The sequence below is a fragment of the Phragmites australis genome, chromosome 17 (genome assembly GCF_958298935.1).
Source record: "Phragmites australis chromosome 17, lpPhrAust1.1, whole genome shotgun sequence".
In the NCBI taxonomy this organism is placed as follows: Eukaryota; Viridiplantae; Streptophyta; class Magnoliopsida; order Poales; family Poaceae; genus Phragmites; species Phragmites australis.
The window spans coordinates 10,697,448-10,710,933 of record NC_084937.1 but is presented as its reverse complement, the minus strand read 5'-3'; the positions used below and the strand labels follow the sequence as shown (position 1 = coordinate 10,710,933).

General features: G+C 37.8%; 1 protein-coding gene across 1 annotated transcript; it reads right to left on the bottom strand.

Moving 5' to 3' along the window:
* Positions 1-1,531: 1,531 nt before the first annotated feature.
* On the bottom strand, positions 1,532-13,486 carry LOC133897692 (protein ACTIVITY OF BC1 COMPLEX KINASE 7, chloroplastic). The gene is made up of 18 exons (XM_062338496.1): positions 13,467-13,486; positions 12,160-12,796; positions 11,720-11,863; positions 11,301-11,426; positions 10,741-10,828; positions 9,761-9,854; positions 9,392-9,485; positions 8,434-8,488; positions 7,822-7,913; positions 4,551-4,721; positions 4,352-4,408; positions 4,178-4,261; positions 4,008-4,092; positions 3,291-3,352; positions 2,908-2,982; positions 2,643-2,747; positions 2,184-2,325; positions 1,532-1,830 (listed from the first exon to the last, which is right to left on the bottom strand). Exons 2-18 carry the CDS (start codon positions 12,772-12,774, stop codon positions 1,757-1,759), a joined length of 2,163 nt encoding a protein of 720 aa, XP_062194480.1. The 5' UTR covers positions 12,775-12,796; positions 13,467-13,486; the 3' UTR covers positions 1,532-1,756.

Below are 13,486 nucleotides of genomic sequence, written 5' to 3'. Positions count from 1 at the left end.
GGTTGATGAGAGAATCTCCCAACTATCCATTTAAGGATATTTGAAGCCAAGATCCCTATGAAGATTGAGATTTTTCTTTGGTTTCTTGAACAAGATGCCTTACTTACCAAAGATAATATGCTCAAAAGAAGATGGGTTGGGGGTGGCTCCTGTTATTTTTTTACCCAACCCGAGAGTTGTACACATTTGTTCTTCCTTTTTCCTATTGCTAAAGTAGTTTGGGATTTTGCGACTGTTTGGATTAGGGTTGCAACTATTCCTAACTCTGTTCCTCAATATTTTGATTGGGTTGAATCCCATGTGAAAGAGGGTAGGATTTTTTTGGCAACTGGTTTAGCCTCAATATGTTAGGCTATCTGGAAAGCTAGCAATAGAACATGCTTTGATAAGAAACTGATCCAACATCCTACTAAAATTATTTCTCATGCTTGTTCTTTCTTAAATATTTGGACAAATTTTCTAAAAGAGATGAGCAAGGAGGATCTGATCCGTGGTGCACACAGCCTGCTATAGACCGTCTCCCAGATTCTGGCTCAACAACAACCACCCCAAGCTCCCACTGGCGATCGTCGGATGCTTCTGCAGGATGATGATCCTCAACAACTTCAGGAGCTCGATGATGCAGACACCTCTATCCGAAGGATTTTCTCCATACTTGGCTTTATGAAACTATGTGGTCGGGTTATAAGTAGTGTTCTTTTGCTATCGGTCTAGACTGTTTCTGGGGTGTTACTCATGGTTAGATCTGTCTTTTGGTGTTGTATGGTGTTGGTTTCTCTCTTGCTCTGGTATCCCAAACTATAAACTATGTGACTTTACTAGTTGTTCCGTTAACTGGTTAATGGAAATGGAGAATCCCCGTTCAAAAAAAAAAAAAATGCTACCTGCTACCTCCTGATTTGTTATGACGTTTTTCTTATTGGCTCGCTATACAGCCTATTTGCCAATTTTGTTGCTCTATTAAAATGGCTGGTATTAGCACAACATTCTGTTAAAATGGTTGCTTTATTAAACTTTCTTTGAAATACCCCAGGCTCTTCTCATTTGCAAAAGAACAATGTCATCGTGTCCGAGGATCATTCTCACTAAGATTCTGATCATTCTCACTAAGATTCTGAATGCCTTTTTTTTTACGCAAAATATACAGAATACTTGTTTTTTCCACCTACCATTGTTGCAGCGAGCCTATACAAAATACTTGTGTTTACAAACAGACATTCAGGAGAGTTCGAGCCCTCAACTGCACAAATATTTTGCCTGAAAAAAAGACATCCAGAATCTTAGTGAGAATGATCAGATAGCTGATCAGTGAATGTATATACGGTGATCTCATGAACATAATTCAAGCAAATTCTACAAGCACGACTCTCACGGCGTTCAGCCCCCAGCCCCCTTTTCTATGGATTTGGAAAAATAAGTGTATGCCTAAGCTAAAGGTTTCCATTTTGCTGCTTCTCAATACTAGAAACATCGTAAGAAGAAAAAAAAAGTTCATGTGGAAACTTCCCCACAATTTTCATTAAAAAACACAAAGCTTAAATTCTCTTGCTTTCCTTGCTTTGTCGACTGGTTGGTATGATTAACCTCGTGGGCCAAAGAATGATACAGTTTGTACAGATTTACAAGTGCCACAAGCTAGGTCATTCTTCAAAAAGAATGGCATTTCCTACATATAAACTATATATATAGACTATAAGCCATGTAATTTCTTTACAGAGGAAGATACTGTTTCGTTGACATGAGTTTTACAAGACGATCATATCATTGTCTCGAATTTGTCAAGTTTCTTCACTCTTTGCATAGATCTGATCAGTAACGCCAAAAAAATGCCTGCACATTTTCAGTTGGGAGAAAGAATCAGACAACAACAACAACAAAGCCTTTGTCCCAAGCAAATTGGGATATACTAGAGATGAAAACCACAAGATCCAACAAAGAAAGAACTAGACAAATCAGGAAAAGTGTATGCTTATTTTCTCTAGAGAATCAGTAGCCACAGGCAGTAGCTTAATTCAGTTTGGTTCTAGTATTTACCTGTCAGCAAGTTACACAAACTTTGTATTATATGATTAGAGAAATAAAAGACCAAAAGGATGGAAGAAACATTGAAAAGTGAACTGATAACGTCATAAAATGGAGAATCTCTTTTCAGGATTATTCACGCAATGGATACCAAAACCTACCTGCACCAATGAAAGAACCATTTGCGATTATTTGGTTCCCTTGACTATTCAACGTGACCCCAACGTTAAAGAGAGTACCACCCAAGGCTGTATACATGGTTGCCATCTGAAGTACAGTAGCTTTCCGAGCAGCTCGTTCCGACTGCAAATGCCATTCAGTTCAATGATGACTTGAGTTTCAAGCCAAAACAAATGAATACTAGATTTCACAAAGTAGCAGGTCGTGAGATTAAACAAGCCAAGGCAGAATTTATTAACATAAACCAATGAAGAAAGAAAAGGGATAGTTGTATATTAAGGGAAGCTTTATTGCAGAGTAAGATACGACAACTGGCTTAGTGCTTATTTTTAACTTGTGATGTGAAAAAAAGGAGGAAATGATGATATTCTTATTGGCATCAAACTCCCACAGCCCAGAAAAATGTTACATATCAATACAAGTCGGTAGCATTGCTATACCTCAAGTACTCTGACCCTGAGTTTCAGATCACCGGACTCGAGTTGCCCCACAAAATCCTCAATTCGCTGTATTCTGTAGGGCATTGATATGGTAGACTCACGAGCCTGTCATATATGGAGATATCCATCAGCGATAATGTTCAATCTGCTGGGCCAAGCAGCATACACATGAGAGAATGTAAAAACACAAAATGTGCATCAACCCAGTGTAGAAAATGGGGGACAAAAGTCATTCATTATTACAATGAAAGATTTGTATCCTTACATCATTTGCTTGCTTTCTTATCTCCTGGACTAATTCAGGTCCACCTGCTCGTCTCTGTTTCAACTCTAACAGTTCCTGAAGTTCAAACGAAATTAGGCTTGCTTGCACAGACAAATATTCAAAAAATAGATGTTACGCTGCTGCAAAACAAAAGGGAGAAAAATTATATTGGCAGAAATAACAAAAGAAGCCAAAAATCACAGCAAGTATAATAAAAGGGGTTCTTTATCTTGTCAATAACTTTCAAGCCGTAGCAACCCCTTTTAGAAAGAAATAAGACAGCAGGAAGAAAGAAAATACATGAATAAAAAAGACAAATGTGAGAAGTATAAATACTGAATATGGATAGAGGGGTGAAAACAGGTTATACAAAGAATGCTAACCTGTGCATACGGTGCTGCGACTTTGACAAATGAAAAATCTGGATCTAATGTGTATCCAATGCCTGACAAACAACATATTCATTAGATTATAGCTAATTTATAATTTCCATTGCGACTGATCACATAGAGAATAAATGAATAATTAGCATACAGAATTGTGCAGCATTTAGATTGCTAGAGCAGGTAATCAAGATGTATGCTATATTTTAGACAGACTAGTGATTTCCTAGAGGCTTCAATGCAATATTGGAACTTTCTGACAATATTTTTTTGAAGAAATACTTTCTGACAATATCATATATGATATATTCAGATATAGGCTAGTAAGCCACTGAAGATAAACAAAAAACATGTTACAGCTTCCTTTCTCAGCAATTACATGTGATTTACCAGACAGACCAATTATCTTCTGTTCATATGCTGATCAGTAGAATGTATGATCAGGAAACTAAATCTGATTTGCGGCTTAGTTTTTCATCAATGAACCAGTATACCTTTTTTCCATATCTGGTAGAAATTCATTCACGTTTGCTATTGATTTAAAACTAACAATTAGCAAAATCAGGAACTTCACTATGAAAGCTTATGTTCAAGAGGATACTATGTGTTATCTCTATCAAACCATAATGTCATTGTGTTAACAAAAATAAGTGATATTAAGAGATCAATACATAGAAGCATACTATCATAATTTCAGGGGTGTGCGAGATGGAGAACCTTCAAGAGTAGAGAATGCCCTTATGACAAATGTAAATGTGGATGGAAAACGGAAAGGTTGATCTTGTGCTATCGCAAACAAGTCCTAGAAAAGTAAAAGAAAAACTGTTAAATATTGGTCATGTACATTTGAATTAATTCTGAAAAAATTGTATGTGAAGACATGCAACCTCTCCAATTGCAGCCAGAGTTTGTTGTTGATCAGGTGCCTGGCTCAGGAGATTGTCCAAGAAAAATTGTATGGACCTCCTAACCTACATAGCCGGAAAGGAAAAAAAAAATCATATATTAAATAAATCTTCTTCAATGACCTTCCAACCCAATAAATAGTATGTTATACAAACCGGTGAGAGATCTCCTGTTGGCTGGAGAGCTTCCAAATCAATTAGAGCTTTCATAACCTGCAACATAGAGCTCATGAAGACATAAATGAATTGTGTGGAGAGTTGAACATCTTAATTTTCACAATACCATCCAAGGTAAAGTGCTATGTAAATATAGAAATACTACTAACATGTCATTCCCATGAAAAGATTAAGATACCTTGTTTGCATCCTTCTCGTACACAGAATAGAACAAGGAGAGTAATCTCTCTCGAGTGAATGATTTTATTTCACCCATCATTCCAAAATCATAATATATTAGAGAGCCATCCTTGTCTATAGCAAGGTTTCCAGGATGAGGATCAGCATGGAAGAATCCAGTCTTCAATATCTATTTTTTACACAGTACAAAGAATGTTAGGGCCAAACTATCACACGTCATATTAGAATATCCCATTTTTGAAATAGCAACTAACTTGGTATCGAGATTAAGCATGGGAAGAGAATCTAAGAAAGTACATAAAAGAAAAGTATAAATTATGAAAACAAGTAAGTTATGGTGTTATACTTGTACAAATTAATTGACATGTTCAACTCCCAGATTCCAATAGTATTGTAAGCGTTGCAAGCTTGGTAAACAACTTCAACTCCCATATTCCAATAGTATTTACCATTCCGCTAAAACTTTTGATCTTATTCATTCCGATGTATGAGGTCCTTCACCTTTTGCTTCAAAAGGAGTTCATGGTTATTATGTCATTTTTATCGATGATCATTCTCGATACATGGATTTATTTCATTAAACATCGCTCCGAGTTGTGCTCTGTATATCAATCTTTTGCTCGTATAGTCCATACTCAATTTTCTACTACCATTAGAGTCTTTCGCTTTGACTCCGGAGGAGAATATTTGTCTTTTGTTTTTCGTCAGTTCCTCACTCTGAGAGCACTCTTGCTCAACTATCATGCCCTGGAGCTCATGCTCAAAATGAAGTTGCTGAACGAAAACATTGCCATCTTATAGAGACTGCTCGCACACTCCTCATTGTATCTTTTCTTCCTTCTTATTTTTGGGGAGAAACCGTTTCTACAGCCATCTGTCTTATTAACCGGCAACTATCTTCAAAGCTGGCCGGAAAATGCCCTGGTGAGGCTCTTTTTGGTACTCCTCCTAGTTATGATCATCTTCGGGTTTTCGGAGATACTTGCTATGTCCGGCTTGCACCTCGTGAGTGGACTAAATTGTCTGCCTAGTCTGTTGAGTGTGTTTTTCTTGGAAACAGTCATGAGCATAAGGGTTATCATTGCTATGATCCTTCCTCTCGTCACATGCGTATTTCTCATGATGTGACTTATGTTGAGGACCGTCCATTTTTCTATAATCCCTCCACTCAGCCTTCATTCTCTCCCATAGAGTCCACTTCTTTTTTATGCCTTCCTCCTCCATCTGGGGATCATACCCTTATTCCATCTCCTCCTACACCTACTCCAACCACCTCTGATTTGGTTTTAGCTCATTCACCCACTCCTGCTCCGAATTCAACTCCACCATATATTTTGCCTATCACCCATGTCTATACTCATCGGACCACAATCCCTTCTAATCATCCGTCCATTCCCACCTCTTTGGTCAGTCCTGATACTCCTTTGTTCACTAATTCTGATGTTGTTGATGAGTTGTCTACTGGTCCTCATTATAATCTACGTGATCGTGCTATTATTGAGGCTCCTGAGGGGTGGGGTTTTTCTCATGCAAGTGTTGTTGTAGCTGAGGAGCCTTCTACAGATCAGGAGGGATCTGATATTCCAGAGTGACAGTCTGCTATGTCTGAGGAGCTTGCTGCACTTGACCATACATGAACTTGGGATCTTGTTCCCATCTCATGTAGTTCCTATCATATATAAGCGGGTGTCAAAAATTAAGAAAAAGTCGGATGGTTCTATTGAGAGATACAAAGCTCGTCTTATTGCCAGAGGTTTTTAGCAGATTAAAGGGTTGAGATTATGATGAGACATGTGCTCCTGTTGCTTATATGATCAAAGATCATACCTTGATTGCAGTGGCTGCTACTCTTCCTGGACCATATCTCATATGGATGTTAAGAATGCTTTTCCTCATGGTGATTTGCATGAGGAAGTTTATATGCAGCCACTCCAGGTGTTGATGCTCATTCAGGATATGTTTGTCGTCTTTGTTGTGCTTTATATGGCCTTAAACAAGCTCCTTATGCTTGGTTTGCACGTTTTGTTTGTTATATAGGTTGCTGGTTTTTCACCTAATGATCATGATCATGCTTTATTTATTCACGTATCTCCAAAAGGGCATACATTGCTTCTCCTATATGCTGACATGTTGATTACATTAGATGATATTGAACATGTTGTTCATGTGAAGAAGAAATTCAGTGAGCAGTTTCAGATGTCTGATTTAGGATCTATTAGTTACTTCTTGGGGATTGAGGTTATGACTTCTAAAAAGGGTTTCTATCTTTCTCAATCTAAATACATTCAGGATCTCATGGCTAGTTCTGGCATAACTGATACTCGGACAGTTGCTACAACTATGGAGCTTCATCTGCAGCTTTGTCTTACTAATAGCACACCCCTTGAGGACCCCTCTCGATATCGTCGAATTATGGATAGTCTTGTTTATCTCACGGTTACCAGACTTGATATTGCTCATGCAATTTAAATCTTGAGTCAGTTTGTGAGTGCTCGTACATCTGTGCATTTTGGTCAATTGATTCACGTATTACGTTACTTGAAGGGTACATCATCTTAGTGCTTGTTTTATACCCGTTCTAATCCGCTCCAGCTTTATGCTTACTCGGACTCCACTTGGGCGAGTGATCCGATGGATTGTCGTTCTGTCACTGGTTATTGTATTCTTCTTGGTACTTCTTCTCTTACATGGAAATCCAAGAAGCAGGCTGTTGTATCACGTTCCAGTACAGAGACAGAATTTTGAGCTCTTGCCACTACTATGTCAGAAATTGTATGGCTTCGCCGGTTGTTGGCTGATTTTAGAGTTTCTTCTGAAGCACCCACACCTCTTTTATGGGATAACACTGGCGATATACATATTGCTAATGATCCTATGAAGCATAAACTCACAAAACATATTGGTGTTGATGCTTCCTTTACCCGGTCTTATTGTTACCAGAAAACAATTGCGCTTCAGTATATGCCATCGGAGTTGGAAGTTGTAGACTTCTTGACCAAAGCCCAAACTCAAGCGCATCATCGGTTTCATTTGTTCAAACTCAATGTTTCTGAGCCTCCTGTACCACCTTGAGTTTGAGGGGAGGGGAGGGGGGGGGGTTACATATATATCTAGGCCCATATATATCCTAGGCCCATGAGGACTCTACATAGTGAAGTCAAGACTAATGGATGTATCATCTCCTTCAATACACAATTCTAGTCAAGGTAACACAAGCAAGCAAATTGAGTTCGAACAAATATGACAAACACATGTAAGAAAAGATCAACCTGAATCAGGTAAGATTCTATTGCACGAGAGGCAATCAGTGAGCGACTATAGCCCTGGCTGTCTAGCACACCCAAATTGTTTATTTTGATACCTGTATAAATAAGCAAATGAATTTTTTTGATGCCTGTATAAATAGTATGTCAAAGTAAGGGTTGCTGTAACAGCATATAGTTCTGAGTTACAACTGAATAAACATGCTTTAACAGTACGTGTCGGATCTTCAATATATATTTTAAATGAAAAACAATGAGGATATACAAAGTTAGCACTTAGCAGCAACATTTGGGCCGGAAGGTTATTTCATTATTTTGAAATGCAGAAATGTATATCATCATTTTCAGATTTCACTTACAAGAAATTGGCAATATGGACATATTAATTCAGTAATTGTAGATCATTCAGCTGAGCAAATTATATGCATCACAAGGTAATATATATTTAGTAATACATCTTAAGGATGATTATTTTTTATGTTACCATAATTTCATAACCTATTCCTTAACATGTCAAAAATAAGATAATTTACTTCATAAGTGGTCAAGTGCAAACATACTCCAAGACTCCAATACTACTCAAAATAATTTCTATTACAAGAAATAATTAACACTTACCGGGAACATACTCCAGTGTTAACACCTTTTCAGTTGTGTAGTCCCACATGATAAGCTAAAAAAGTACCATAATGACAAGACATGTAAGACTTTGAAATTAATGTTAAGGAAAATGTAGTGTTTTGCTTCAGTGCTTCACCATGATTAACGTTTAAACATGTTAAAGCAGAAGGTGGAGGTAAAAAAATTTATTATAATTTAAAAGGGTGCTACAGGCTATGGCCAATCCCTTATATGGAAGACATCAGGTTTTGGCAAAACCCTTACCGCTTGGGGCAACCACTAAACACAAAACGCAAGTGACTTACCATATCAGTACCAGCATTAATTGCAACATCTTCTAACCTTCTCCTTCATTGGGCAGACAAAAAACCTAAAGCCATATAATTGCTCCTATCAAGCAGAATTCCATTGGGATGCTGCAGGCTGCAGGTTTTTTATTTCGATGGTCACTACTGGTGTACAGACACGGACGAGAGCAAGGAGGCGATTTGCCGATGGCAGGAGGTGGAGAGCTTAGGGCCTGCCTAGTTCACGCCTAAGTTAGGCAAAGTGTGATGTGACATAAAGTGTGGTGAATGAAATGGGCACCACAAGTGTGGCAAAGTTTGGCCAGAACCTGAGTCTATGACTTGTGCAACACAGTGCAAAGGAAGTATGGCAAGCCACAATTTTAGCTTGAACCAAACACATGCCTAAGAAACTATGGTGCACCTTAGGCGTGGTTTGAAAGCAAAACAAACAAGCCCTTATCGTTATCCTTCTTTCTAATGGCCATTTGAGTTTGAAACAGGCCTAGGTAGGGCTGTATCTGATTTGTTCTTACAAGTTACTAGGCACCCAATCTCAGTCTGGTTAATCATTGTAACTAGAAGTACAAGTTATTAGGTATTAATGTGGTGGAGCACTGAATCAAAACCCTAAAATATAGTTGCATTCTGAGGTCCCAGAAACATACTGGCACGCGAACCCACTTTATATTTCTGAAATCCCGGCGAAACCTGTCTGCATTCTTTCCTTCATTGATGTAATCAATCTCTTCATATAAAATTCTGAAATCATGGAAATAAGGATCAACTTCTTTTGGTAAAACCAATTCAAAGAAACATAAGCCGATATAATCAAATTTCAAAAACTCTGCACTAAACATGTTGCAATCTATTCTCCATTTTGCTACAATAGTAGTTCTACGTAGCAGTCCCAATGGAGCTGATCACTGTCCCATATACACTAACAACTATCAAGAGTGCAAGCTAGTGCCTCACTAGATAATTCATTACCATACATAATACATACAAATATCCAAGAAGACTATCCATATACTTACTTGGAACATTCCTCATAAATGCCAATCCAGTCCCTTGAAGGGCCTCCAAATGTTTCACTTCTCTGAAAATACTCAGCTACTAGCTTTAAATTCCCTACATGAAACCAGAGGGAAAGAAATGTTAATATTAGCATCATAAAGACACTAATTGAGTGTTTCAAATCTAGGACATTTAAATTCGTTTCTAAGGAACCATGCACATGAACGTTAATACTACCACTAAAATTTTGCAACCGGTTTGCAAAGTTAAAAAACGAAAAGGAAAAATAAGGGAACTAAAGAAAAACCTTAGATTCACCTTTTCTTCTGGATAAAAGACAAAAATCCAATCGAATATGTTGGAATTAACATAATAGCATGCAATCTCGACTTCTATTTGTTCTGTTTGACTAAGACCCTGTTTGGCAGAGCTTCAGCTCCTAGCTTCATGTCAGATCTTGCGTTCATAATTTTTTCATACGAAGTCGGATGAGGATAAAGTTTATATGAAAATTGTAGCCCTCGACGGGATCTACAACTTTGTAGTTGAAAAGTTTTTCATTTGAAGTCATTTAGATGCCCAAATAATCGTTTGAAAATTCAAACGATTATTTGGATATCTAAATGACTTCAAATAAAAAATGTCAACTACAAAGTTGTAGATCTCATCGAGAGCTACAATTTTCATATAGATTTTTTCCTCATTTGACTTTATATACAAAAGTTATGAATTTTTTAATAGATGATCATTTCTGGAGGCGGTTCATTTCCACAGACGGTTCCTTATGTGAACCGCCTGTGAAAATATATTTTCATAGACGGTCCGTAACCGTAGGAGGCTCTCGTCAATTGTTCAGGCGGTTTTTCAAATAAACCGCCTGTACAAAATTACCTTAAATGTCTCGAAAAATAGTTTTTATAGTAATGGCTGGAGCTCTACCAAACAAGGCCTAAAAAATAGTTATCCATTCAAGGACACCAATAACTTATATATCTCTTACTTAGGTCAATGTCAAAAAGTTTTTTGAGCCCTGGTCGCTGGACTTTCACTGCAACTCTTTCTCCATTATGAAGAATTGCACGATGTACCTGAAAACACATACATGAATTTGTAAGTAGAATTTCGAAAATGAAGAATAAAGATCATCAAGTAATTTTTTTAAGAAAAAAAGAAACGCAAAGATCATCAAGGACATTGACCATTATTCGCAAAGATCACCAATTTTTTCAGTAGAACACAAAGGCATCAAGTTTCCAAAAACTGGTACTAATGATACTCAAAGCAATCGAAGAAATATACAGATGTGAAAATGTATTGTGAAATGTGAACATATCAACATATAGTTTTATCTAGACTTGAATGAACCGAAAAAATATATATTCCAATTTCCCTTCAAATCCTACAGAGGGGCTAAGTTACAATAAAACTAACTTTTACAGAATTTATCGATTAAAGAGAAATCTTTGAGAAAAGGATTGCACATTATGATCATGATATACTCCGTATACAATGGTACTGGTATGAGAAATGTAGGTTCTGGTAAAGTTTAGGATTAAACACCTGACCAAGACTGGCAGCAGCTATTGGACGATCTTCAAATTCTTTGAACACAATTTCAATTGGACAACCCATTTCCTTCTCTATGAAAGCTCTTGCCTTCTCAGGAGAAAATGCAGGCACTTTGTCCTGCATAGAAGCCAAGAGAAAGGGGGATACGTCATGCGTACTTGTACAGGATTCTTATGAATTGCTTTGGTTCTTGGTTACTCCAGCACAAATTTGTGTCTTGTCATTCATCATTTTTATTTAATTGTAATTGTTTTTGGAGAGTTATAGCAAAATCACCAAGAGGAAGACAGAAGAACGCACAAACAAATCCTGTCAGGATAAATGAAAGAACAGGAACAACTCAAGTTTAATAAAATTCTAGAAAATAGAAAACTGATCGAAACATATACCAATATGGGCATGCAAAGTACCTGCAATTTTGCAAGCTCATCAACGAATTCCCTTGGAAACAGATCAGATCTTGTAGAGGATAACTGTCCAAGCTTGATAAATGTTGGGCCAAGCTGCAATACTTGTTCTCTTAACCATGAAGCAGTTTTTCCCGTTCGAATTTTCTGCAATATGTAAAGCCCACTTTAGTCCATATGTACAGTGGAAAAATAATTTCCTTTTAGCATCCCAAAATGATGTGATTCATCATGATTTCGCACTGCTACTACAAAAGATTCTCATATGCAGGCAACAGGACTTAAATCCACCTTTAGATAGATTGTTCCACAGAAAATTCGAAATGGACAACTGGCACTTGGTGTTTTCTTTTTTTGACTTAATTGGAACTACAGCATTACTGACTCAATTGCATTTTTTAGGAACATGACTCAACTGTTATCCTATATCATGAAACTTGTACCTGCTTTTCTTCTGAGAATCCACCGGCATAAGCCCATTTTGCATTGTCGAATAGAACACGGATTCTAAGAGAAAGCACAAAAGACCATATATCTACGCTCCTCTGCCAAGAGTTGTAATTGTCTTTGGCCCAGTTGAATCCCTCATCAGAGGGCAAAACCTTCAGTTCCTCTTCGAAGGGAGTATCTTTCTGTCCCATTTTCTTTTGGGTCTTAACTAGAGAGGACATCTTGCTGCCTTTCACCAAACTAGTCCCGTTAACAGCCAACTCCGGAGAACCATTAATGGTCACTTTGGCCGAGCCATTGACTACGACCTTAGGAGAACCGTTAATGGCCGCCTTGGTCGAGCCGTTGATAGCACCATTTGGAGAGCCATTAACTGTCCCTGGTCTTACAATGCCACCAGCCTTGTTCCTCCTCAACTCACTTGTTGGGACCATCTTTGTTACACGGCCATTAGTACCATATTTCTCAGATTCCGCCTGTCTAACCTCTGCACGGAATGTAGGAGATCTCTTAACCAAGAATGTCTCATTCTTTGATGCCCCGTACCTTGGGAGCTTCACACTAGAGATAGATGCTGAGAAACTAAGATCAGGCACCATCATCGCCATGAGTATAGCCAATCAGAAGCCCCTGTTCACAGAGCCGCCCATTAGAATAAAAATAGCACAAAAAATGGGACAAATTGAAATGCCCACCTAGCAACTAAATGACCGCCTAGCAATTCTGACACCCATCTCAGAAATCAACGAAGGTCCTGAATTACAATAACACATTTTCCTTTTCCGAGAATGCTTCAGTAATAATTTTTCACAGAATTGAATACGACATGATCAAGTATTTGCGTCAATTAGGGGCTGATGATATTAGAAAAAAATAGGGATACTAATTTGCATCTCGCTCAGAATGGATTAGCCAAGAAATTCAGCAGCCCTGCTCATGCTTAGAAGGCTACAACTGTACATACTCTAGTGATAAGTAGAAGAAAATGAACAACAACATTCATATCAGCGTCCTGATCGAACTGGTCCCCTAAATTTCAGAAACATCATCTTTCTCAACTAGAGTGCCCGATAATTTAACCAAAAAATATTAAAAAAGAATTCACAAGAGCAACCACACGCAGCAATCAATCTTGATGGTTGTTGCTATCCTCATCACCGAAAACAAACCCCCCTAAAAGATCCAAGCAGTAACCTCGAACCATCACAAATTATGCTTGTCCCGAACCAATTCCAATTAAGACGCCGATCGACACACGGATTTCGAAGGAAAGTAAAAGAACAAATAAGAGTAATAATACCGAACAAGAAACATAAATGA

Bases quoted from the DNA above. Each gene is read 5' to 3' on its own strand.
- LOC133897692 (XM_062338496.1), bottom strand. From the start codon at position 12,774: ATGGCGATGATGGTGCCTGATCTTAGTTTCTCAGCATCTATCTCTAGT. The intron at 10,829-11,300 runs GTGTTTAATCCT...ATGTGTTTTCAG, and splicing joins CTGCTGCCAGTCTTGGTCAG to GTACATCGTGCAATTCTTCA. The intron at 7,914-8,433 runs GTAAGTGTTAAT...TTATTTATACAG, and splicing joins AACACTGGAGTATGTTCCCG to GTATCAAAATAAACAATTTG.